The 25,840-nt window shown below is 32.3% G+C and overlaps 1 protein-coding gene and 1 long non-coding RNA gene across 8 annotated transcripts; one reads left to right on the top strand and one right to left on the bottom strand.

Annotated features, from left to right (window-relative positions):
* Positions 1-1,199: 1,199 nt before the first annotated feature.
* On the top strand, positions 1,200-18,468 carry LOC141639313 (uncharacterized). 4 transcript variants are annotated; one of them, XR_012542465.1, is made up of 5 exons: positions 1,217-1,361; positions 2,105-2,207; positions 14,902-14,967; positions 17,839-17,900; positions 18,332-18,468. It is a non-coding gene; the product is annotated as an uncharacterized LOC141639313 (long non-coding RNA). The 4 variants fall into 4 exon arrangements; XR_012542464.1 differs by having other exon boundaries at positions 17,839-17,912; XR_012542463.1 differs by lacking the exons at positions 14,902-14,967; positions 17,839-17,900; positions 18,332-18,468 and adding an exon at positions 3,052-5,746 and having other exon boundaries at positions 1,211-1,361.
* LOC141639312 (putative late blight resistance protein homolog R1B-8) lies at positions 2,865-24,556 on the bottom strand. Of its 4 annotated transcripts, none has more exons than XM_074448467.1 (3): positions 24,258-24,556; positions 23,200-23,630; positions 2,865-5,265 (listed from the first exon to the last, which is right to left on the bottom strand). In XM_074448467.1, exons 2-3 carry the CDS (start codon positions 23,617-23,619, stop codon positions 3,067-3,069), a joined length of 2,619 nt encoding a protein of 872 aa, XP_074304568.1. In that variant the 5' UTR covers positions 23,620-23,630; positions 24,258-24,556; the 3' UTR covers positions 2,865-3,066. The 4 variants fall into 4 exon arrangements, with proteins under 4 accessions (XP_074304568.1, XP_074304567.1, XP_074304571.1 ...); XM_074448466.1 differs by lacking the exon at positions 24,258-24,556 and adding an exon at positions 24,038-24,117 and having other exon boundaries at positions 23,200-23,716; XM_074448470.1 differs by lacking the exon at positions 23,200-23,630 and having other exon boundaries at positions 24,258-24,553.
* Between the last annotated feature and the right edge of the window lie 1,284 nt (positions 24,557-25,840).

The raw sequence follows: 25,840 nt of genomic DNA, 5'->3' as shown, positions 1-25,840 counted from the left end.
TTTTTGGGGAGGTTCCCAAAATGTTGTGAGTAATTTAATTTTGTTGGGGAACCTCATTGTTGCGGACATGATATTATAAAATGGGGAGGGTAGATGAAAAAGTTAGTGGAAATGTGGTGGACGAATAAGAAAAGGAGAGATAAAATATGGGGAGCCTCATCATTGCGGATGCTCTAAGGCCTGTTTTTTGACCAAACTTATAGGATTCGAATCGAATCGAACTTATGGATCTCGAATCAACTTATAGGATCCGAATCGATCCGAACTTATAGGATCAATCGAATCGAACTTATAGGATCCGAATGGATCTCGAAAATTTATAGGATCCTCCCCAACTTATAAGATCCTCCTCAACTTATAGGAGCCGAACTTAACTTAATTTTATTTTATTTAACTTAACTATTATTATTACTATTACTATTATTATTACTATTATTACTATTACTATTACTATTACTATTACTATTTACTATTACTATTTACTATTACTATTACTATTACTATTACTATTACTATTACTATTACTATTACTATTACTATTACTATTACTATTATTATTATTACTATTTTATTATTATTACTTGCCAAGAGAGAACATTGATAAAAGAAAAATTAGTGTAAAACACAAGGTAAAATAATAAAAAATTTCCCCTTTATATGTATTGGTTTGTTCATACATTTTACTACGATTACATTACGATAACAAATAAATCACATATTATATCTTTTTTTTCTAATAATTTATTTCCATATTATCATAATTCTCGTCACTTTCATCTTCACTACCACTCTCAACAACGGATCCATTACCTCGCTAAATATTTTTGACTTTGTTTCGTACTAAAATGGTTCCGCTTTTTATCAAACATGGGTAAATCTATTATGAAAAATTATTAATGAGAAAAATAATAATGTATGTGGAATAATTTAATTAATGTCAAATGTTTTTATATCGGTCTTTAAAAATAGTACTCCGTATATAGCTTTTCTTCAACTAAATTTATAGGATCTCAATTTTTCTCAATCAATTTATAGGATCAACCAACTTATAGGAACTTATAGGATCTCGAATCAACATTTATTGGATCTGAATCAATCAACTTATTGGATCAATCGAATCAACTCAATAAAATATATGGATTCGAATCAACTTATAGGATCCTCAATCATTATAGGATCCGAAGGAATCAAATTAAGCTCTAACACACTCCACTCCTTATTAGCTGGGCATTTTACATCTTTTTGTCCAACCGATCGACCTCCGTCTCCTCCACCGCCCACCGCCCACCGCCATCATTCGCCCACTTCCAGCCCACCGTCTCCTAATATCGTCACCGAGAACCAATCGTCGCCGGTGACCTGTAAGTAAAAGTTCCCCTTTCAATTTGTTTTGTTTTTCCTGGTTAATTACACTTTGTTTAGTTATTATACTTTTAAATGTTTTTAATTAGTCCCTATTGTTAATTTAACGTGCTTGTTTAGTAGTTGTAATTTGAGAATTTTGATACATTTTGTAAGTATCGTCTCTATTTATAAATGATAATTACGGTGTTACTGTTATTAATCATAGTTAGCTTGGAATTAGGGTTCTATGGTTTAGAATTACAGCTAATTGTGTTTGTTTGAAAATTATGGTTGTTAGTATAAGAATTTATATATGCTTCTTGTTGTTAGATACTTAGATACACTGGTTCATTCCGAAAATTCGAGTAAAACTTATGTTCCTAAAGAGAGGGTGCACAAAGAAGTGGAGATTATTTCTGCTTTGGTAGAAAAGCCAACTGTTCTGGATGCATGTTAACAATTGGCAACATGATTGCCTTCGATACAGCTTGTTCCGAAGAGTTATATGTGACCGTTCCTTTTGAATTTAATAGTTGCAGATATGTGATTTTGCTGCTAAACTATGTTCTTGAGCCCTCACAGTTGGTACAATCATTCATGATTCATTAATTAGTGGTATACAAGTTGCCAATGGTTAACATGCATCTCTTAGTTTGATACAATTACTTCTTATGCCGCTTGTTTAAATTTTGAATGGTAGCTGCCAATGCTTACTCTTAGTTTCTACTGAGATATTCATTTGCTATTTATATTATTGCAGAAATTAAAAATTACTTGCGTAAACGTTTGTCGCTGACAGGAAAGAAGTAAACTAATAGTCTGCAAAATCTCCATGGTTGGCTTCTCAAAAACCTATATTTAAGGTGATTTCCATCTTTTATTCTCTTTATGATCACGATTTCTACTCTTGGTGGAGTTTGCTTCTTAGAAATATAAAGTAGGAGTGTAGTTGTGAAAAGTGACACGTTCCAATGTTTTTTCTATTTTTCTTTCGTGGACATAATCTAGAGCCCTTGAGTTGTTACTGCGTGGATGTCCTTCAAGACATGTCTGAACTCAATGTATTTGGTACTTGTGTTGCTCTATTGGGTTAATCATGGAAAGGCTGAATTAAAGTAGTCATTGGTAGTGTTTTCTCCTTAGTACTGTAACTTGTGTTTTGCATGCAAGTCTACCATGACATTTTCCGATCATTTGTGCTAAAAAAAGTGTGGTAAATCCCATCAACAAAGAAACAATGGGCAATTCCATTTATAGCTCACTCGGCAAGGCTTGCAAACGACTAGTCATTGATGGAGAGCAGTAAGTACTTCGCCATGTGTACATAGATGCTAATATGAGCATTGACCAATTGTCAAAGATGGTCCTAGCTCCCCCTCTTGGTGATCATGAGCTTCATGCTCCTCCTTACGGAACTCAATACCTTATGATTCATGAATATCATGATGTTCAAGGCATTGGTGTCAGTCGACTTATAGCTATGTAATTCGACCTCGGCCACCATTCTCCAGAAAAGAAAATAAACCTCAATGGAATTGAAGTGATTACAGTGTACTGGTTATGTAAATAATTAATCCGTTAATACAGTACAGTTTAATAAGAAACAAATGAAAAGAGAAAAAAAAACAGTTCATTGAAAGAAACGTAAATAACGTGTTTCTGTCCCCAACTGAAAGTTTGGAGTTATTGAAAAGGAAATAGCGACAGTTGCAGGTGAACTTTTCAATGGTCTGAGGGAAAAACAGAGAGCTCGAACTTAACTTCAGAAACCTGTTCCTTTTTCTTCTGAATCTCCCTGGCTGACGAAGCAACCCCAGTGTTGGTGTTGTGCAAATGCAGTTTCTGAAGGCTTGGCAGGTTTACAAAATCAGAAGGAATGCTCTTCAACTGCTCACAAAACCTGAGAATAATTACTGATAGCATAGGAAAGTGTTCACTTGAAGCATCCCAAATCTCCAAGTCTGTGTTCCCAATAAGAAAGACTTGTAAATTAAGGAATCCTTCACTTGGAGGTTTCCAATACTTGCCCACAAATGCCTCATCTTTCAATTTTAGAACTGCAAGAGTCGGCAGCCTGGCTATGACTTCCATATGGGTCTCCCAACTTAGATAGGTCTTTTCCAAGGTTAATTGTCTTATTGTACTTGGGAAAGCTCCCTTTCCAGGGAAGAAGCTTACTTTTCCGTTTGAGCTCGACTCATTTTTCATCTTCAGAACTTCAAGAAGTTCCAATCCTGAAAATCCAACATTTGGAAGCTTCTCGAAATCTCCTCGAATCCCAAGTTTCTTGACAGTATCAATCTTGGCAAAGAAATCTAAGGTGCAAGTTTCGGGTGATACATAGCTAATGGTTCTAACTGGTGATTTGTTAGCTTGCTGAATTCTCCTTTGTGATAGTGAAAAATAAAGGGGGATATTTGTCTGAAGATGCCTTAATTGGTACATCTGCCATATATTAGCATCAACTTTAAGTTGATACATATTTTCTCCTTCCTTCACTTTAACAACAAAAATCTGCAATTTGGAGAGCTTGGTAAAATCTTTGGAAATCGTATTGAAATTAATGTATATTCCAAGATACCTGAGGTGAAGTAGTTTTGTTAAGGGATCAGGAAGACGTGGCAGAAGAATCGACAACACATCCAATACTCTGAGCAATTGAAATGGACCCGGAAAGGTCTTCTTATCAGGTATCTGCAAGGATACATCTGGCCCTAAGGATAACAGTGAGCGTACGAGTACACCTGAAGCCTTTGCTTCGGGGAGGAATTTTAAAACATGTGAGTGGGCTGACTCATGGATGGAGATACGACGATGGTTGACATGCTTAGTTGGCTCACCAAGATAATGCTCAAGGTTCTTAATCTGATAAAATATATTCTCTTCTCTAGCTTCTTGGATGCATAAATCATGAAGGATATCATGGACCCGACATTGTTTTATCTTGTTACTAGAATTGGTTTTTTCAACTAAGACTAGATTTCGGTTCACAAGGTCTTGAAGATACTTCTCCGCAACTTGTTCCGAATCTAACCCTTCTTCTGCCTTTATAAATCCCTCGGCTATCCAGAGGTTAAATAATTTGGAAACAGCAATTGGGGTACTCTGGGGAAAGATGCCGAAGTATAAAAAGCATGGCCGAAGGTGATGTGGCAGATTATCATAGCTTAGTCTTACAATCTCCCAGCAATTCTTTTGGGCCACATTCTCAGTAACCCTCTTTGAGATGTCCTCCCAGAAAGTCTTCTCTGGATGCCGCTGCAAGAGTACACCAGCGATTATTACTATAGCGAGTGGAAGTCCGTCACATTTGGATACTATATCGGTTGCCACATCTTTGAGATGGACCGGGCACTTATGCTTCCTAAAGACCCTCTTTTCCAACAATTCAAAGCCTTTGTCAAGTTTAAGCGGATCCAGCTGAAACGGTTCAGCTTCTGGGACAACTTTGCTCAACCGGGAAGTAATCAAAATTCGAAGGTTCTTGTTACGCCTTGGAAAAGCATCCTGGAGTTCATTCCACGCTTGCTCTTTCCAAACGTCATCCAATATCATGAGGCAGTGCTTCTCAGCAAGCTGGGCATGGAGATGTCGAGTTAGCTCATCAAGGTTAATGTCAGGAGAGATCTCTTTTGGGTCACCAAAAGAATTGTCGCCCACTTCCCGCCACATTTGACGAAGCACATCACCTCTGTCGTATTGTTGGGAAACGCGGATCCACACAATGTACAAGAACTTGTAGTCGATTGTTTTAACATCGGTGTAGACTTTGTTGGCTAGGGTTGTCTTCCCAAGCCCAGGCATTCCGGCTACTAACACCACTTTTCTCTCATCGGAATCGCTGGTAAGGAGGGCAATAAGTTTTTGTGTCTCCTTCTCTAGGCCTACCACTTCGTCTCCTTTCGCCAAGTCCACCATTCCCTACGAAAACAAAAGTACAGTATAAGTGAAGAAATTGCCAGCAATTTTAATTTGGAGGGAAAATGATGAATACAGGAACCTTAAGCAATAAGACCATTATTTGCTTTTTGGTCTAACAAAGCGCACACTTAGCCGTATCACAATAGAGGAGAGGGGATTCGTACCTGGGACCTATTGTCCACAATACCTCCGTCCTAACCAATAAACTAAGACACCACTATTGCGAACGTATGTATCTATTTAAGATACATACCAATAAACTAAGATACCACTAATTTGGAGGGAAATTGCCAGTATAAGTGATAAGTTTTGGTAGTAAATGAGATGATATGGGATCTATTTCTCTTTCTTTTTTTTTTTTTTTTTTTTTTTTTTGGGATCTATTTCTCTTGTAAGCAATTCTCTTATCAATATTCAGCAAAGTTAAGCATTTTAATCATATACAAGTTTGTAAATGAAATTTAATTTTGGGATTTTCTTATTCATATGTCAATTATTTGAGTTTCTAAGTTATGTCCCTAATTGTCTATTTATAATTTTTTTGTCACGAGTTCAGAAAATTATTTTTTTCCTCCAACCAAAAATGTCTTAAAAACAATAAATTTGAAAAAAGGAATCAAAGCTTTATGAGTGGTATTGAGATTTATAGTCAGTCGAAATGTATTAAATCATCAACTTTAAATGGCTGTGACTCTTGACCACGAGTTCATATTGCAATAATGATTTTTTTCTCAATCGAAGATTTTCGAAAGCGATTTATTTGAAAAAAAATCGCCATTTTTCTAAACCCATAACTCAAAAGTATAATTGATATGATTTGTCAGTCCTTTTTCACTAAAAGGTGAATAAAACTTAGAAACTCAATGATCTAGAGGAAAACCTCTTTAATTTTGAGTGTGGTTCAAACACAAAAGGTATGAGGTATGAGTTTGGAATGAACCAAACCCATACCAAGTGTTTGTTTGGCAAATTTACAGGTTTCATACCCATACCTCAAACCCAAGAGGTATGGGTTTCTCATACCCAAGGAGGGGGGTGAGTATGAGATTGATACCCATGGGTATCAAACCATAATAAAGAAAAATGTGAAAAAAAATATTATGACATATTGTAAATGAAATCTTTTGAATAATTATTTGATTAAATCTTTATTTTCATAATTTTATATGTTAAAATTATTATTTTAAGTATTGGATTTTACATATTTCAACTTTAACTTAGTTTCAAACCCATACCGCATACAATTGAAACAAACACATGAGGAATGAAGTTCCAACCCCATACCACTCAGGTATGATTCCTGATTCCAAACTCATACCCATGTGCGAAACAAACGCCCAAGGGTTAATTTATAACAATAATTCTAACTATGGACGACCTTCTAATATTAATCCATACTACATTTTAACTTAGAACAAACCCAACTATCAAATCTTCTGCTCAAAATAGTTTAAGGTCAGTTAAAAACCCTTATCTTCATTCTATTAATACAAGGTCATTTACTCAATCCTGATGAAGCCATGTCATTATTTAGATGATTTAATAAGGACATCACCCCTGATTTAGATGACATCACCCATGATTTATTTATTTTACGTTTAAAACCTATTTACAAAAAAACTATTGTATTTATTTACTGTAAACGTATTTCAACGTCAATTGTTACCAAAGTAATTTTTAAAATATGTCTATTATATTAATTAGTTTGTACCATTTTCATACAAGCTATATACAAATGAGAATAGTTTATCAATAAAATACTAATTTTATAAAACTTATGCAAGTATTTCTTATTCAATGTAAAATGAATCGGCTTTTTTTTTTAATTCATAGTAACCGTATAAGCATTATTATGTGTTAATAAAGTGTATATATGCATATAAAATGAATTTTTTGTTGTGAATATTGTGCTTTTGGTTGAAAAAGTAAAACTTGGGTTGACTTTCACTTTTGTACAAGGTAAAAGGAGTTAATCACCACTTACGCGTGATACCGAGTAATATTGAGTACATTTAATCATGATATAATAATAGAGTTTTTAAAAACAATCCCGTCCAATTTGCACCGGATTAAAACTAGTTTGTATTAAGTGGCATACAAAATAATATGAAGGTGTGATTGTTTTGAAGAGAATAAATTGAGTCTTTATTATTATATACATTTTTCTTTAAAAAAAAAAACAAGTTGAAATCTACGATTTTCTATTTTGAAAAGAAGAGGCCAATAGTTAAAGATTATTCTAATGGAGTGTTTGGTTGGGAGGTTTGGAATGGAATGTAATGGATTCTAGTCATTCTAGTATTTGGTTGGGGAATTTTGGAACGGAGTTAGGCTCTGTTTGGTAAAACTAACTAAAAAGGTAGCTGAAAACTAAAAAGCTAGCTGAAAACTGAAAAGCTAACTGAAACCTGAAAGGTAACTAATAAGGTAGCTGGAAATTAGGAACTGATAAGGTAGCTGATTATATAAGAAAATTTTTGGCAAATTAACTGAAAAGGTATCTGATTTTGATGAAATGACGTAAAAGGATATGATAATTATTTAATAGTATAGATTTAAAGGGTAAAAACGGAAAATCAAACCAAATCAGGTAACTGAAATCTCAAATGCTACTCTAAGTAGCATTTCATTTCAGGTAGCTTATTTGGTTAAATAAGCTACTTGCCAAACGCTTACAAAAAAATAAGGTACCTAAAATTTTGGTCAAATAAGCTACTTTGACCAAATCAGATACCTGAAATGTCTTGTCAAACGGAGCCTTAGAATCCATCTCAACCCCTTGAAATCCCATACCCACCTCCTCCCCATGATTCAAACTCCACCTTTATGTTTGTTTTTCTAATGAACCAAACATATTTTAAACGGTATGAAATTGCATCCTCATATTTTTATAGTTTCTCATTCAAATACATTTCATTCCTAATCAGTGACTAATCCCTTTCTTTACTCCAAGAGGCTGCTCTTATTTTTAATGTTTGGGTAGGAATGTAGGTTCAATGGTGCTCGGTGGGTTTGACATTTATGTATATTTTAATATATGGCCCTTTTTTTGTGTGCGTGAGTTTCTTACTTTATAATTACAAAAACTTATAACCTAAAATTACAAAAATCATACAACTTAATTTATAAAATATAATTAAAATGCTAATGTGACATGATAAATTAAATGTGACATGACAAATGTATGTGACAGAGCAAATTAAATGTGACATGGCAATATCATAATCCACATATTATCAATTTATACAATATAGTTTAAAAGGCTACCTAAAACATTAAATTTTATTACATGGGCCATTTTTACAATTAATTTGTATTTAGAATTTGATTATAAAATATTTGATTAGTGACAAATAACAATAGAATATTGATGCCTTGGATAATTCTTACTCAAAAAAAAAAAAACAAATTGAATTATAATTGAGTTAATGACCCACCAAAACAAGTAAAAGCTTATTTGGGGAGGTGTATGTCAATTATAAATCATTTTCTTTAATAAAAAAATATCACATGAACACCAAAACTTGGACTATTTCTATGATAATACTCTTTATTTTGAATGAGAGCTTTAAAAGTAACTAAATTACCCTACAAAATAGCTTTTACAAATTTTTGGGATCAACTTAAAAATAGTTTAAGCACTTGTGACTTAAAAATTGAGAAAATATTGTGGTAGTACAAAAGACCGGTCTCACAAAAAAAAAAAAAAAAAAAAAAACTTTATGTAGAATTTAGAACATAATCAACACATACATATTTATTATAATATTTATATCTATATTAAATTTCATAATAATGAGAAAATGATGCTCAATAGTCATGAACCTGCTCCATATTTATGCCTATATTAAATTTGATAATAATGAAAAAAGATGTTCAAAAGTCATAAAAAATATCCTTAATTATTTATATATTTTTGATGGATGACAAAATTTGTAAGACAACATTTTTCTTATCTGTTTCGTCAATTAAATTGTACGTGTCGTTGATCTTCGTGTCATTCTATTCACAACAATTTAAGTGTATCATGGTTTAAAATTATTAAATACTTTTTTATGGAAGTTCTGTTGGGTTATGAAGTTCATCACATTTTTAACTTCACGTATATGTTTGTTTTGCTCGCATTTACAGTTATCAAGATTTGTGGTGTTGAGTTTTTCAAAGGTATACTAGTTTTACACCCGTGCAACATTACACGGGTATATTTTTAGTAAAATGTAGTATAATTGATTGTTATTAAGAAAACATAAACGATATAATTGGGTTGACTTTATGTGTAAAACAGGACCCTTCTATTAACCTGTATGCCATATAATTTGAAAATTGGTGAAAGTTTTTAAGCGGTCCAACAACGACCAAAACCTATAACTCCCTTAAACAAATTAATAAGCTCCTACCAAGCCGTACTCCATACAATTTCTACGAACATTCCATCTTTCATGTACCAATGACGATAATTCAAACAATTAACTTTTAAATTCTTTTAAATAGTTATCTGCTTCTAAACATGGATTTCACACATTTTGTCCCAGGGACATGGGAGATTCGCATCCAAGTCAGTCTTAGACTCTTAGACGTGGATTCCTCACATCCAGTCATTGTTATATATTATAAATGTTAGAATTATCGCCAATGCGATTGACATTTGTCGAATTTATTCATTTTTTTAATCTGTATAGATTTGTAATTTTTTCAATTGATTTGATTTTAATTTTTTTTATTGAAAGTGTGAAAATGAGATGAAAAGTAATCCACTATCTCAATTATCATTTATTTACTTTTGACTAAAATGTCCCTTAAAAAATATAAAAAGTAAATAAATGACCGATACAGAGGTAATAAGATTTTAAAATTAATCCCCAAAAGAAAAAAAGAAGATTTTAAAATTAATGGAAAATTTAAGAAAGTGGGGAAAAAACGCATAACTATGTATAGTATTTTGTCAACTGTTTATAACAACCCCTATAATAAAAACCATCTACTCGGTATAGTTTATGTTAATTTTTGGCCCGCTATAAATTGATCAAATACAAATAACATCGAGACCCAACATTACCACAACTCACCTAAATATCAATATCAATATCAATTATATTATTACCGTATGACAATCTCTCTTTGTCTATAGATACCACGCTAACCTATATTTTAGCACAAATCCTTGTTTCAGACTGATTATTTTCGTCTTTTCAAAAAAAAAAAAAATGAAATTTTGTGATTAATTATTTAAAAATCTAAATAATTTCTGAATTTTGGTTAACGTATTATGTTAGATTGGGGATTGTTATAAAAATGATGATAACTTTTTTTGTTCTATTGTGAAGATTTACAAACAATGAAAAAAATTGATTGCAAGGATGAAATAAAGGAAAAGAATACAAAGGGCGGTGGATAATTTGTTTGTGCATGATGGAAAGTTAAAAATTGTGTAAAAAAGCAAACGTGTGACGTGGCTTAACCTCATGGCTTTAAATGTTTGTGTTTTTATAAAGATAAGATTATAATTTTTTTTTTGTTATTTATCAATTGTAATTTGTCGTTATTTAGTGTAATATAAATTTGATATAATTTATTGTTTTTTGATGTAATGTAATATAATATAATATAAAAAATTCATTATTCATAAATAGTTTAACTTTATTTGTTAATAAATATTTAGGTCGTTAAATTATGATTAATTTATTCCGTTAAAATCATAAATCATAAATGTAATATAAATAAATATTTCCGGAAAATTTTCCGAAAAAATCATAAACGTAATCATTTACGTACAAAACATCAACAACGACAGTTTTTTTAAAAATTAATTCCTTTACTTTTATCTATGTCTCGCATTCACAATTTTATAATTAAAAAAAACTGTATGAGATGACGTGGACGCACAGAAACTCTTTAAATGATCTTGTATTTATGAAGATAAGATATGTATTTACACACCTCTATGACTTGATTCTCACTCTTTTTTTTTCATTATATAAGGGAAACTTAAGTAAATAATTAACGATAATATTGCATAAAACAAATTCCATTATGTTTTATTTTGGTATTTGTTGTTTTTGTTTTCAATCATTTTACCTTTTAAAATATGTCTTTATGTTAACATGTCGATGTTAACATTTTTCACCTATTTGACTTATTTAATTTTTTCGACTTTGGTCTTTATGTTAACATGTCGATGCCCGTAATTTTAGTACATGATCTGTCATTAATAATTCATGAGGTGATCTTAGTATATATCTTACTATGTGTTTTGATATTTTATAAATTCCAATTTATTTCATTACATTATAATTTGACTTTTGAGAATTGTAGATTTCATTCTAATTCTAAGTTTGAATTTAACCATTTTCGCGTAGACAATTCCGTGATTTTCACCGGTGATAAAACTAGTTTCTTATTCAAAAGACATTTATATGAAAATAAATTTGATAACATTCACTTATTAAGTTTAAAAGACTTTGAAAAGCTCATAAAGAAAAGGGTTTTTTGTCAAACACAACCTTTAAAAAACTTTTTTTTCCAAACACCACCTTTAAAAAAAAGTTTGTGAAACACAACCTTTAATAAATTTTTTTTTGTTAAACACGACATTTTGGCTAGAGCTTGAACACTTGCAATGGGGTGACTTTCAGTCGATGTTTGGTATAGCAAACGAGGTCGGTTTGAGATATTTTTAGACTCCTTGGAAAGGTGGGAGTATAAGTTTTCTAGGTGTTATTAATACGGCAGTGATAGGTGGACTTATGTGGGGTCTATTGGTGTGTAAAGTAAGGGTGGTCAAGGAGTGAATTGGTGTTTTTCTGATTTGTTTTTACCTCCAATTCACTCTTTGACCAACCTTACTATACACACCAATAAACCCCACATAAGGCCACCTATCACCACCGTATTGGTAACCCCTGGAAAGTTTGTACTACCACCTTTCCAAAAAGTCTAAAAACACCTCAAATCGACCTCGTTTGATACCTCAAATATCGACTTAAAGTCACCCTATTGCAAGGTGGTTAAATTCTTGCCAAAATGTCGTGTTTTACAAAAAAAAAAAATTATTAAAGGTTGTGTTTTACAAACTTTTTTTTTAAAGGTGGTGTTTGGAAAAAAACGTTTTTTAAAGGTTGTGTTTGACAAAAAAACCTAAAGAAAATACGAGAATAAATATAGAAAAAACAAGGGACAATAAAATAGAAACATTAATCAGAGTATTTATTACAAGCCTTTTTTCATTTTTTTTAAGTAAATTTTCTATTTCAGTGCCAAAAAGTTTTTAAAATATTGAACTTAAAAATGTATTTAGAAGTAAGACTAAATTAGAAATTACTCTCTTTTAAAATAAAAATTTTTTAAATTACTCCCTTATAAATCTTTTTTTCTAAAATTACTCCCTTAAGATGCACTTTCATCAAAAATTGCTTCAAAACTCCAAATTAAATCGCTTATTCCGTTAGTTCATGAACTTATCCCGTTTGTAGCTTAGCCAATTTCCACAATAATTTGGAGCCGACTCCTAATTGCAGGCTTGTTCAAACTTCAAACGTTTCATCGGTTTCTATGCCTCTAAAATCGGTTACGAACCCATGACATGCTTTCTTTACAATGTTCCGTGGGAAGATGTGTAGTCGCTTGAGCTTCAACGCGCGGCGCGGGTGGCGTTAGTCGATAGTTTGGCTAGTTTGGCTTGTACCTGAAAGCAAGAACAAACCTAGCATCGTGGGGTTTCGAGGAAAGCCCCTCTGATGCCCAAGTCAGATTCTCTTTTAAGTTACTTTAGGTCTATCTGGTTCCTCTTGAGGAGCTACCTTTGGCCGGCTTTAGTAGTGAGAGAAATACAGCCTTTGTGAGAGATTGGGTTTAAGAACCTGAGATTGTGTGTTGGTTTGATGAACGGTAATCCTTATTTATAGGGCAAATGGTGAGGATCTTGAGGTGCTTATGTGGTAGTTCCCCACGCGAGCCTTTCCTCGAGTTAACGTCATGGCGCCGAGATGTGTCGCCAAGCTGGTGAATTTTCATCCCCATGACCAGGACCTTTATCTTGGTCGGCTCGGAGCCGATCAGTAGATTGGCCGACCTTTATCCTTATTTATAGGGCAAATGGTGAGGATCTTGAGGTGCTTATGTGGTAGTTCCCCACGCGAGCCTTTCCTCGAGTTAACGTCATGGCGCCGAGATGTGTCGCCAAGCTGGTGACTTTTCATCCCATGACCAGGACCTTTATCTTGGTCGGCTCGGAGCCGATCAATAGATTGGCCGACCTTTATTTGTGACCCCTTGGGGCGTAGTATAGGTATTCGGATCCCAGGCTTGCCTTCTGGATCATTGAGTGATCTCGTGACTAGGTTTCGCTAAGGGAATGAACTGTAAATCCGTGCCTCGTCAAATGTATATTTTGGAAATCTTTATTTATTTACCTCTTTATAGTCTCCAAAACACCAACCTACTTCTATGACTTATATATGTTAAACAATTAACATACTTATACATCTAAACTATATAGTATATGAATTTTTATAAATTTATGTTATTCCATTGAAATCCCTTAGTTTCAGTTTATATGTATATAGTACTAGGTTTGGTGTCAATCCCCGCATGAGCTGCCTCTATTTACCATTTGAATTTTATTAGGATTGCGTTACACTTGCTTAACACATTCATCTATAAATATTATTAAAAGGCTAGACATTAAACGCCACGTAGACAAATGTGACATGACAACAATTAATTGTGACGTGGCAAAATATAGTCCACGTGGAAATACTAGCATAGTAGATTAGTAGTACACATGAAAAAAAAAATTATCAATTGCACATTTAAAAGTAACTCTCATAATTAATGGTAAAAAACTCAATTTAGATAATTTTAATTTCATAGGATAATTTTTAAATCACTCTCATGCAAAGTGGATTTAATAATAATAATAATCTATAAATATAATTAAAAAGTAAACCAAACTATCAACCATCAACTATATGTCTTATTTTAAGTTCATAAGATAATTTATAAACCACTCTCATGCAAACCTTTTACATTACATTTCTCCTTGCTCCATATTTATGTATGTAAAATCAATAACTCTATAATCTAAATACAAAATCTATATATCTAACTTAAAGGCATGCTAAATTACCTATCATAATCTACATGTCATATCTATACAATAATATAAAAAGGCTACCTTGAGCATTTGTATAAGACATGCGAAAACGTAGAATCACTAAGAAACTTTCATTTGATAATATTTGACTAATTAATAATATTCATTAATAAAATTAAGATAGAATACTTATTATCACGTTTATGACCCCTTATTCATCTCTAACTCTTCATTTTCTCTTTAGCTTTTCCTTTTCCTTTTTGATGATTCCTTTCTCCCCCTAAAATTTAACTCTTTATTTGATGCTAAGTTAATATAAGTAAAGTCTTTAAAATAATCACTTTTATTTTTTACCCTCTTTTTCTAACCTTTTGGCATATTCATATGTTATTGAAACTTTTCATTGCATATAATTTTTATTAATTATTTTCATTTGTGAAAAAAATAAAGTTATATCATACATAAGATTTGTGTTTTATTTGGTATTGTTTAAATAACTTTTATTGATGTCAATTTGTATTTTTCACCTTGATTTATTTTTGCAGATGGAATGATACAATTTTCTTATTATTGCAAAGTTGGATTGTGCAGTTAATTACGTTATACATAAGGTATGTTCTACGAGTTTTGTTTGTGTAATTTATATAAGCTTATTGAAAAATGCACAGTTATTTGTAATTTATGCACTAATATCGCTGTGTGGTAGATTTATTTTATACTATCTTTATGCAAATCCTCTTACAAGATTAATTAAATTATCGTTAAAATGTATGTTTGTTTCTTATTCTATTTTTGTAGATGATGCTTCCTTTGTCTTCTCATAATATTAACATAGTGTGTAAAAAAAAAAAACTACATGGGAAATGTGTAGGCAACAGAAAGATTTAGTTGAACAAAAACTTGATATCCGTCCTTGAACCATGTTCTAATGATATTAAAACTTATTTGGTACGTAATTGTTTCACTTGATATAAAAACAAAACATTTTTAGTTTTTAATTCGAATTTAGAGGATCTTAGTAAATTATTTTTTTTATAACTATGTTTTTGTAAAAAAAAAAAATACAATATAGTTAAAAGGCTACTTAAAACATCTAATTTTAATTCACATGTCATTTTTATATTGGTTAATATTAAGGCTACATCAGACTTATTTATTAAAATTCTTCATAAGATTTACTAATATTTTTTGATGGAAATCATAATACCGATCATGATTTAAATTATAAAAATTAATTAACAATTTACTCTCATCATTTAAATCGTACCATTTGTCCATCTATCTCTTCATTAACCATAGAGATAGTAGTTAAAAGGTCTTATATGTAGTAAATAAAAAGTCTAATAATTTGGATTATAAAGCTATTAATAATATTTTTTAGTGGAAACCATAAGATCATGTACTAAATTACAAAAATAAATTAAGAATTTACTCTCATTATTTAAAATTTAAATCGTAAAATTTATCCATATAATTCCTCATTAGTAATAAAGATAGTAGCTAAAAGGTCTTATATGTGGTAAATGAAAAATCCAATAACTTGGATTATAAAGCTTCACAATTTCTCATATTGTTACTTTTGATTTATTTCAAAACCATCTTAAATATTGTAATTAACACACTTGCGAAAAAGTGAAAAATAAGATGTATATGTGCATGTGATTCAAACGTTCATAGTCTTCTTAAAAGTACTCCATATTTCTATCTTTTAAGATTTTAAAATTTTAAACGTTTAATAAGTTGTATAGTTAGTTTTGTAATTAAGATGATGCTTATTTAATTTTAATTTTAACTATCTCAATTTGTAGATTATTGATTGTGAGGAGGCTATTAAAAAGTGGAGATTACATGTTTGGATCTAAATGTGAAAAACGAAAACATATTTTTTACTCTTTTAGTTGGCTTACAAAGCATCACCATTCATCACCGGCGAGATTCTCTATTTTACATGTATATTTTTGATAAAAAGTATAGATTTTGAGGAAAAGTTAAATTAATAGTATCTATTTAACTTTCTTAAAAAAACCTATCAAATATATAACCGCGAACTTGGAGTGCTTTGTTTATCGACCTAACGACACATCCGTTTTTATCTTAATTATTTATGACGTACATCATAAATACATAAAACTAACAAATTTGTAAAAAATTTAAACAAACATTTATAGTAATAAAATTAGCTACATTAAATTGTATACTACAAAATATTCATGAATAATATTAACATGTATTAAAATATATGAAAATAAAATTCAAATTAAAACTTCTATCTATATTACTATGATCATGAAAAATAATGTAAAAGAATTAAATATTTACAAATGTTTGGTTTATAGCTTATTCGCGATATAAAAAAAATATTTTATATTTTAGTTAAAGATGGACGTCAACAAAAGCAAATAAATGGGACAAATAGAACAAGTCCGCGATTTTCGCGGGTACAAAACTAGTTTACTATTTATTATATATCTATACAATATATTAAAAGGAGAACTTAAAATGCCATGTATACAATGCCACCTACCATTAACAAAAAGCCATGTCACTTACTACACATGACATGATAAATTTTAATGTGACATGGCGAATACATATGACATGAATGATCAACTTTTTATTATATGACATTAATTTAAATTTATTATTTTCCAAAATTTATGTAACCCTTACAAATTTACATCAAAGTTCATAAGTTATAATTAAAATTGACATTTTAATTGAAATTTTTGTAATAAAACATGTTAATAGATTAATTAAAAGTTTTCATATTATTTAACACCAACATTTTTATTTAGTGTTTTTCCTATTTAATTCATTTTTATAATAAAACATGTTAATAAATTGATTAAAACTCTTCATAATACTTAAGTACTTAACGCCCACCAAATTAATTAATACTTTTTCCTATTTAATTAATTTTATAATAAAATATGTTAATAAATTGATTAAGACTCTTCATATTGCTTAACCCCACCATTTTCATTAACATTTTTTATTATTTAATTCACCTCTTGAGTTTATCGGCATTTAATTATCTTATTCAACCATAACACAAAATAAATTATAAATAAAATTTAAGTATTGGAATCAATGGTTGTGTAATGACTATAAAAACTATAATAATACCTAAAATAGTTTATATTCTTTTCAATTATTTATTTAATACCTATTTTCATTCACACATCAGTTTCTAAGTTGTGGGTTATATATTTTATGGTTTAATTTATTCATTTGATTATGATGAGAACATATATTGTTGTTGTCCTACAAAGTATATTTTAATTTTTATGTTTTCGATTTTTTTGAATTGTTTGCTTTATATCTGAATTCATATTTTCCATTTGGTTTTTAAATGACTTACATGTCACAATGTTATTATTCATTTGTCAAGTTATTGTCATGTTAATGTTTTACCCTTTGGTAAATATAATTTATTTTTATTATATAAACTTTAAAGTATCATGAAATGTATGTGACTGCAGATAAGCAAAACATTATGTGAGAAATTTGAAAAGGGAAGAAATACAAAAGGCACAAAAATGAGGTAAAATCAAAGGTAAAAAAATGTAAGGTATAAACTCATAAGTTATGAATGTATTGTTTATCGGTAGATAATCTCAAATAAAAGAGCACATATTTTGTGTCAAATGTCAATAAGTTGAAAAGTTTTTGGAATAAATTTTGAATAACAATTTTGTTCAAATAACGATAATTTATTTGATAGTCTCATATTTGTTTTCGTAATTGACACAAACAAATATTTGTCTTCGTAATTCAAACTATTTATATTTTTAAAAAAAGTCGTAATTGTCTTGTACTATATATCGTAATTTGTGCCAAAATTTGATACACATTTATACTCAAAGGTAAACATTGGTGTTCAATTTTACATTTAATAAACATCAAAATTCTAATAAAACATAATTATTTTGTTGGTTAATTCGTACTAATTACTGAGTTATTTTTTTTCCATAGGGACGATTCATTGGAGAACGAAGATGATATGTAGAAGTGAAATAATAGGATTGATTAAACAAATATATATTGGAGACTAATTATAAGATTGACGATATCAACATGAATGACTAATAATATTTTTTTTTTCAAAGGTATGATTTATTTTGATATTTGTTTGGTTTTTTCATCATTTTACCTTTGAAAAAATAGTACTCTTCACCTACTTGACTTATTTAATTTATTGACTTTGATCTTTACGTTAACATGTCAGTGCCCGTTATTTAAGTACACGATCTATCATCAATTATTCACGAGGTGATCTTACTATGTGGTTTGATATTTTACAAAATTAAAATTTTTAGAGACACTAAAAATATCACACTACAAACAAAACATCCCGTGAATTTCACGGGTCACAAACTAGTTTTTCTATGATATATCTTGATATTATGGTGAGCTGTACCATTCTCATTTATTTTGGCAAACTCATATATTTAAATAAATAAAATATTTTTTTTTCAATCAAATTGTTAGCTAATTTTTCATACTTTCTCTGTTGTTCCTACTGTTACTTTTATTAGATTTGTTGTGACTACTGTTACTTTCACTAATCCCCCCGTTATCATCGTTTCTTTCACTACACCGGCATTTATTAATGTTAATTTCACTACTCTTGTTATTTTCACTATACCGGCATTTTTTAATGTTAATTTCACTACTCTTGTTATTGCTACTATTACTTTTATTACTCCATTTGTTATTATTATCACTTTTACTACTCAAATGGGTGATCACTATCATATTTACTACGTTAAAAGTTCCTACAATTATTTTCACTATTAACAGAGTTATTTTTATTACTTACACATTTTTATGAGGCTTATATATTTAAATATATCAAATATTTGCATTAAATACATCAGTTTTATCTTCCTGGATCTATTACCTTTCTTTTATTTGTTCCTCTTCATTCTCCATTTATCATTAAATCCATTACAAAAAGTCGAAAATCAAGTTAAAGCTCTTCATCAACGTTTAATCAAAATAAATCAACCAACCATAGACCCTAATTTGAATTCACCAACCCAATTCATCATCAATTATGGGAGGACAGCTAGAGGAAGGGTGGCGCAAGGGTGGCGGCATATGGGGTGGTCAATTGCGGCATGCACCATTGTAAAGGAGGGCGTTTGCTCGTCGGGACAATGGTTACAATCGTCGGCGATGCGAGGGAGGAGGATGATGCGTTGGGTTAGTTGTTGTGGTAACCTATCGGGGAAGTTACGGAAGGTGATTGATAGTGGTGGTTAGTAGAGTGTATATAAAAGTTGGTGTTATATTTAATTCCCTCCATTATGGATAAGTATGTTTGATGAGAAACATACATATATGAAATTCTAACTCAATGAAACTTACTTTGTATTGATCACATGAAATCAATATGAAGAGTTTCATGTACTTATTATATGTGGAGTTATAGCTTTTTATTTATTTTTTTTTTATTTTTTTTTTTTTTGACAGCAACAAATAGCATAGCTTACAAAAGAGCTTCTTGAGCAAGATTATGAGCTATCCTATTCACCCCCCTAGGACAGTAACTAAGAGAGCAACAATGAAAATGAGACGCAATAGACTTTAAATCATGGATAATACCCTTAACAGATGCATTCGCCTTCTCCGCTCCAGCAACCTGCATAACCAAGATAAGACAATCCGTAACTAGTCTAACATGAAGGTAGCCTTCGTCCAAGGCCCATTTGAGTGCCATGATAGCTGCATTTCCTTCGGCATGCAGGGCAGACGAGGCAAAAGAGCGAGCGTGAGCAGTATTCCTTAAGGTCCCATTACCATCAAACAAGCACCACCCCATGCCAGAACTTCTATCGGCCCTCCAGGCAGCATCACACTTGATAGTGCAAACATTATCGCACCCAGCTCCACCAACAATCCAACAGGGGAAGGAGTTTCTAATTCTCTTAGCTAAACCAAAAACAGGAGAGGAATCCAATAAAGATGCTCTAAGGAGGCTAACATCCTTACTGCTCACTGCCTCATTCATACACTGAATGTCACCAAGAATAAAATTGAGAGCACTCAAAGGCCAAGGGCGACGATTTTTGAAGACCATCTCATTCCTACAACACCAGATTCTCCAAAGGGTAGCAATAAGGGGAAAGAGGAGGGAGTTGGGATCTGGGCCAATTAAGAAATAAGTAACCCAATTTATGACCCAAACCCTAACATCAATGTCCACCCCTCCCGTGATTCTAAGTCCTAAAGGACAGCCAAACCATAAAGCCTTTGCAAAGCTACAATCTCTGAAGAGGTGAGAAATAGATTCCACACAAGGAGATGATTCATCACAAAGAGAACAGGAGGAGCGCCAATCCATTTTTCGTTTGAGAAATTCAGAACCCACTGGAAGGGCATTAGCCATAAATTTCCATAGAAACACCTTTAGTTTGTTAGAAATAGGCAACTTCCAGAGCTTTGATTGCAGAAGGTCACAATTGGTGCAGACATTCTAAAGCGATCAGCATTCGAGGTAGGTCCATTAGATAAGGCCATAGCGGCAACATAGTATCCCGACTTGACTGTGAAAACACCATGTTTAGAGAATTTCCAGTAGAAGGAGTCATCCGAGGGTTGACACGGGATATAAGTTGCGAGAATTTTCTTTGTAACTTCCTCACCCGGATCGAAACCAAGAGATGAGAGATCCCATCTCCTATGATTATCATGAAGATCACCAACCAATAGCGTGGAATCAGTAGGAGCATCAATAAAATCCCCACAAAGATCATGAAGACTATAGCCCTCAATCCATTTACGCTTCCAAGCATTAAGCCGAGAAGAATATCCAATAGTCCAAGAAATATTGTTGTAGATAAGATCAGAGCCCCAGACAAGGCTTTTTAGAGCCCATGATGATGCTTGAGGAGCCTTCCAACGGTTCTGAAATAAAATATCATCTTGAACACCAAGCTTGGGGCCAATAACTTTGCTAATAAGGCTTCCCGGAACACATAAGATTCTCCAAGCAGACTTGGCCAAAAGAGCTTTGTTAAAACATCTAATATTGCGAAGTCCAAGACCCCCTTCTCCCACAGGCCTACTAAGGAATTCTTTACTACACCAATGAATGGACTTATTTGTTCTAGTACCACTCCACCAAAAATGCACCATCAAGGACTGAAGCTTTGATGTTACACTTACCGGTATGCGAAATACCGATAGAGAAAAAAGAGATAGTGAAGAGAGAACGGAACGAATAAGAGTCAATTTACCAGCCGAGGATAGAAGAATGTTATTCCAGGAGGATAGTCTTCGCTTAGTCTTGTCAACAAGAAATTTAAATAAATCCCTCTTAGAAGACCCAATACTTGTTGGTAAGCCAAGATAGTTGCCAAGATCATGCTTGGGAGCAAATTTAAACTCAGTCAAACACACTTCTTGACCGTCATAAGTGAGCAATTTGGACTGAAAAGTAAAGAGGACTTCTCTTTATTAAGGCATTGCCCAGAGGCAACACAGTATTCATCGAATATGTTCATAAGAAAGTCCAAATCCCCAAAGTCACCTCGAATAAAGAAGAGGGAATCATCCGCAAACAATAAGTGGGAGATTTCCGGTCCATTCTTGCAAATTTTGATACCCTTAATGAGATTGCCATCGTGAGCGTAGAGAATCATTTGGGATAGGACTTCCGTACAAAGCGCGAATATATAAGGGGATAAAGGATCACCTTGTCTAATTCCACAACGAGGTTCAACTTTTTCCATAGGAGCACCATTCAACAGAATTTCATAAGAAACAGATTCAATAGTGCTCATAATAAGTTGGACCATAGATCCCGGCAAATTTAAGTAAGAGAGCACCCCTCTTATAAAATTCCAGTTCAACCTATCATAGGCTTTACTCATATCAGCCTTTAAAGCCATCATACCCTTCTTGCCAAAAGAAGAGGAAAACTACGTAGATTAGTATCCTCATATCCTCATTATTGTATTTATTTGCGTGATCAATAAAATTCCTAGTGCGATTATAGTGAGGACGTAGCCAAGTTGGTGAACCTCGTAAATATTGTGTCCTTATTATTTTCCCGATTCTTATTATCTTTATTATTGTGTGAGTGGCTCATACCAAAAATCCATACAGTTGGTTTCTTTTCTATTTTTTTTAAACGAGAGTAATAACCTATTAACAGGTATATATCTAGTCTAATTTGAGACGATCATAGTTGAAATGGGGTTTATTATTTGTTAAAACGTTTCTCAAATTATTATGAGAAGATGAGCTATAGTTTAGATTATTCCCAAGAAATAATATTAACCTAATTACTTAAATGATTTATAAACTCTAGCTAGTTTTTTAACTAATTTTTTTGCGAGTCCGTGTCAAGTTTTCGGTTGTACCTAAGATAATAAGTGATCTGAGTCGGCTCGTAAAGCCCTCGGAATCAACTCGATCATCAAAACCGGTCAAAATTGATTCCGAGCCACGCATGACCAAATCCGAGTCGACTCTGAGCTTAATAGAGCTCAGATCGGAATTTAGGCTCATTTATTCTTTATATTAATCAATTTTAGTATTTTGCAATTATTTTTGTTCTTATTCAAATGTTATTGATTATATTTTTGTCATCATTCTTAAACTTTTTGTTTTTATTATTTATCTTATAACTGGCTGATTGCGAGCTTCAAATTTTCTAGGAGAATTCCGAGCCAATTTCAAGCTCAAGCTCAAACTTCTAAGTCGATTTAGAGCACATTTGAGCTCGAGCTCAAATCAGCTCGGTTACGCCCGCTACTTGTACACTAGTACCGAAAGCAATACGCAAAAGATGCAAAAGTCAACAAAGCAAAACAGAGAGATTGAAAAGTTACCTTCCATTGGTCACTCGGTAATTTGTGATTATCTGGACCCCGCAATGTGGGAATATCATAGAATTTATCACTCTTAATTCCCTGAATTCTTTTCCTAATTTTTTTAAAATCTTGAGCAACATCATGAATGTTTTTGTACCCCATTAATTTTTGAAATGTTCCTCCATACTGGTACATCACATACTGCTCTATTGCATCCTCCGCTTCATAAGTCACGTCCCTTATTTGGTTTACCAGTGGCTTTAAGCTTGCCGATTCTCGGCACTCCGGGCTACCCGCGTCTATAAGGAAGCCTCTCATTCTCTCCATATCATCACGTATTGCATCAAAATCATCCCTCACTCCACTTATTAAGTCCACATTGGACCTGATCACGTCATTGGCTAGTCCTAGGAAAACGTTGATTGCTGCATCTGCCATGGATTCTAAATCTGTCTCGTTTTTATTCAGATCGATTAGATATTGGATTATTGACTGATAGTTACATATACAAAATCGATTCAGCTTGAGTGACAACCTTGAAAAAATGAACCGATTTGACTCATATTTGGAAGAAACCCATATAATATCCAGATGTGAGTGTGCCACATGGATAAAAGGGGATAAACTACGGGGTTACTTCCTCTATTACCATTGTCAACTCGTTTTAGAGTGAGGCAATTTAATTGGTTGACTTCTCATAAGTTTGGTTTCTCATTCGCAAGAGTCAGGAATCAAACCTGACCACTTGTTTAAGAGATGAGAGCCCTTATCACCCACACCAAACTGAATACGACCGGAAATTCAAATTGATCCGATTTGACTCAAACGAAGTATAATAAACCAACTTTACAAACACAAACTATTGTGACACAATAGTACAGGACTATCACTCTTATCATACGTCGAAGAGAGCCAAACCAAATAAACCGACATCACATACTTGACCCGAACCAAAGGGACACAACAAACCCGAATTCATGCGTTTACGTGGTGAGGTCAACGTCTAACAATCATTCAGTTTGAAGAAAAATACAAAGACTCGGTGTAATGATTTAGAGAAGATGTAAACATAATACCTGAGATTGGATGAATGCCTTAGATTAAGCAAAGATGGATGCAGATTAATTAGTGGAAAGTCTTCGGAGTTTGTGTTGATAATGCCTTACATTATTAGTGCTATTAATAGAACATGGCATCGTAGTGTGCTGGTGCGGTCATTATATTTTATTCTGACTCTCTTGACTTTGGCTTGCTAGTGAGCTGGTGTGGTTATCATATTTTATTTAGACTCTCTTGACTTTGATTCCTCCATGTTGCTCATCTTAATTACTCTCGATCTAGAATTAGCTGGTTAGCCTCAAAAATTTCAAAAATTATTATTTAGTGCCAAGATATTTGTTTTCACTGAAAAACAGGTTAAGTAAATAGGGAAACTGAAAATTGGGGAAGTAGTAAATAAGTTCCAAACGTTTGACACTATGTGTAAATTAGCCCCACAACTTTTGACGGATGTAAATTAACCCATAAGTTATACATGATGTGCAATTTAACCCAACTATAGATTTTCAGGCCATTTTCTCAACGGAGAAAATTGATATAACACCGAAAAGATAACTAGGATTGAATTAGATGATTAAAAAGTAAACCAAAAAAACAATTTTAAATAAGAAAAATTTAACGGTTCACTAAATTAATGGTGCAACTATTTAGCAATCATGTTTCTACCTTGAAAGCCATAACACATGAAATGTTAGAGAATAGTCAGATCCACCCATAAGTCGGAAATATTTTATTTCGCAGTTTTACTACATATTGTTTAGATAAACCGTGAATGGTCCATTGTTTTGGACAAATGGACATGGTTTTGTGGAAAAACCATTTGAAACCCATGGTTTATAAGAAACCACGGTCTCTCTCCCATGGTTTTATTAAAGAAACCATTGGAGTACACGGTTTTCTTAGAGAAAGAAGATCGTGTTCTTCTAGGCCTATAAATAGAAGGCCTTGGGGAGGTATTTGTATCATCTAAAAATCACACAACTAAAATATATCTTTCTCTACACAAAAGAAGGGAGGTTCTTGGGTTGTGAGGCTATAGGTATTGGTCCTAATGATCAATATCTAGATCGACGGACTCATGATACTAGTTTCGTATTAAAGTCATCTTGGAGCAATTACTTGGAGGATTCCGCAAGTTAGAGATAGATTTTCTACTCTCCCGATTTACTAAGGTGAGTGACTATACACCTTGTTAATATCGTCTTATTGTCATTATTTTTCTACATTGGTATCAAAGCTAGTATAACTAGCATCCGAATCTGAATAATGGTCATCTATATTTCTGTTCGACAAGATTAACATACAAACTGGACGAGTAAAGTGCGGTTTGTCGAACCTCATTTCATCTTCATACAAGTATATGCATTTAGAGCAATACGGTATCATGATGTTGGTTTTTTCATGCTTTCCATTCTAACATTTGTCCATTTATCATTATTAATTACTCAAATTGTGTGTTTTATTTGCTCCAAACGGAAAACCTGTTGTAGATACCCAGTATCTGCTGAGACTCCAACAAACACCCGATGATTATCGGACTACAACATGCTTAGGAATCACGGCGTTTGATCGACAGTTTGTGTACAACTTTATGTCGGAA

The sequence above is a fragment of the Silene latifolia genome, unplaced genomic scaffold (assembly GCF_048544455.1).
Source record: "Silene latifolia isolate original U9 population unplaced genomic scaffold, ASM4854445v1 scaffold_333, whole genome shotgun sequence".
In the NCBI taxonomy this organism is placed as follows: Eukaryota; Viridiplantae; Streptophyta; class Magnoliopsida; order Caryophyllales; family Caryophyllaceae; genus Silene; species Silene latifolia.
This window is presented reverse-complemented; position numbering and strand designations above follow the sequence as displayed.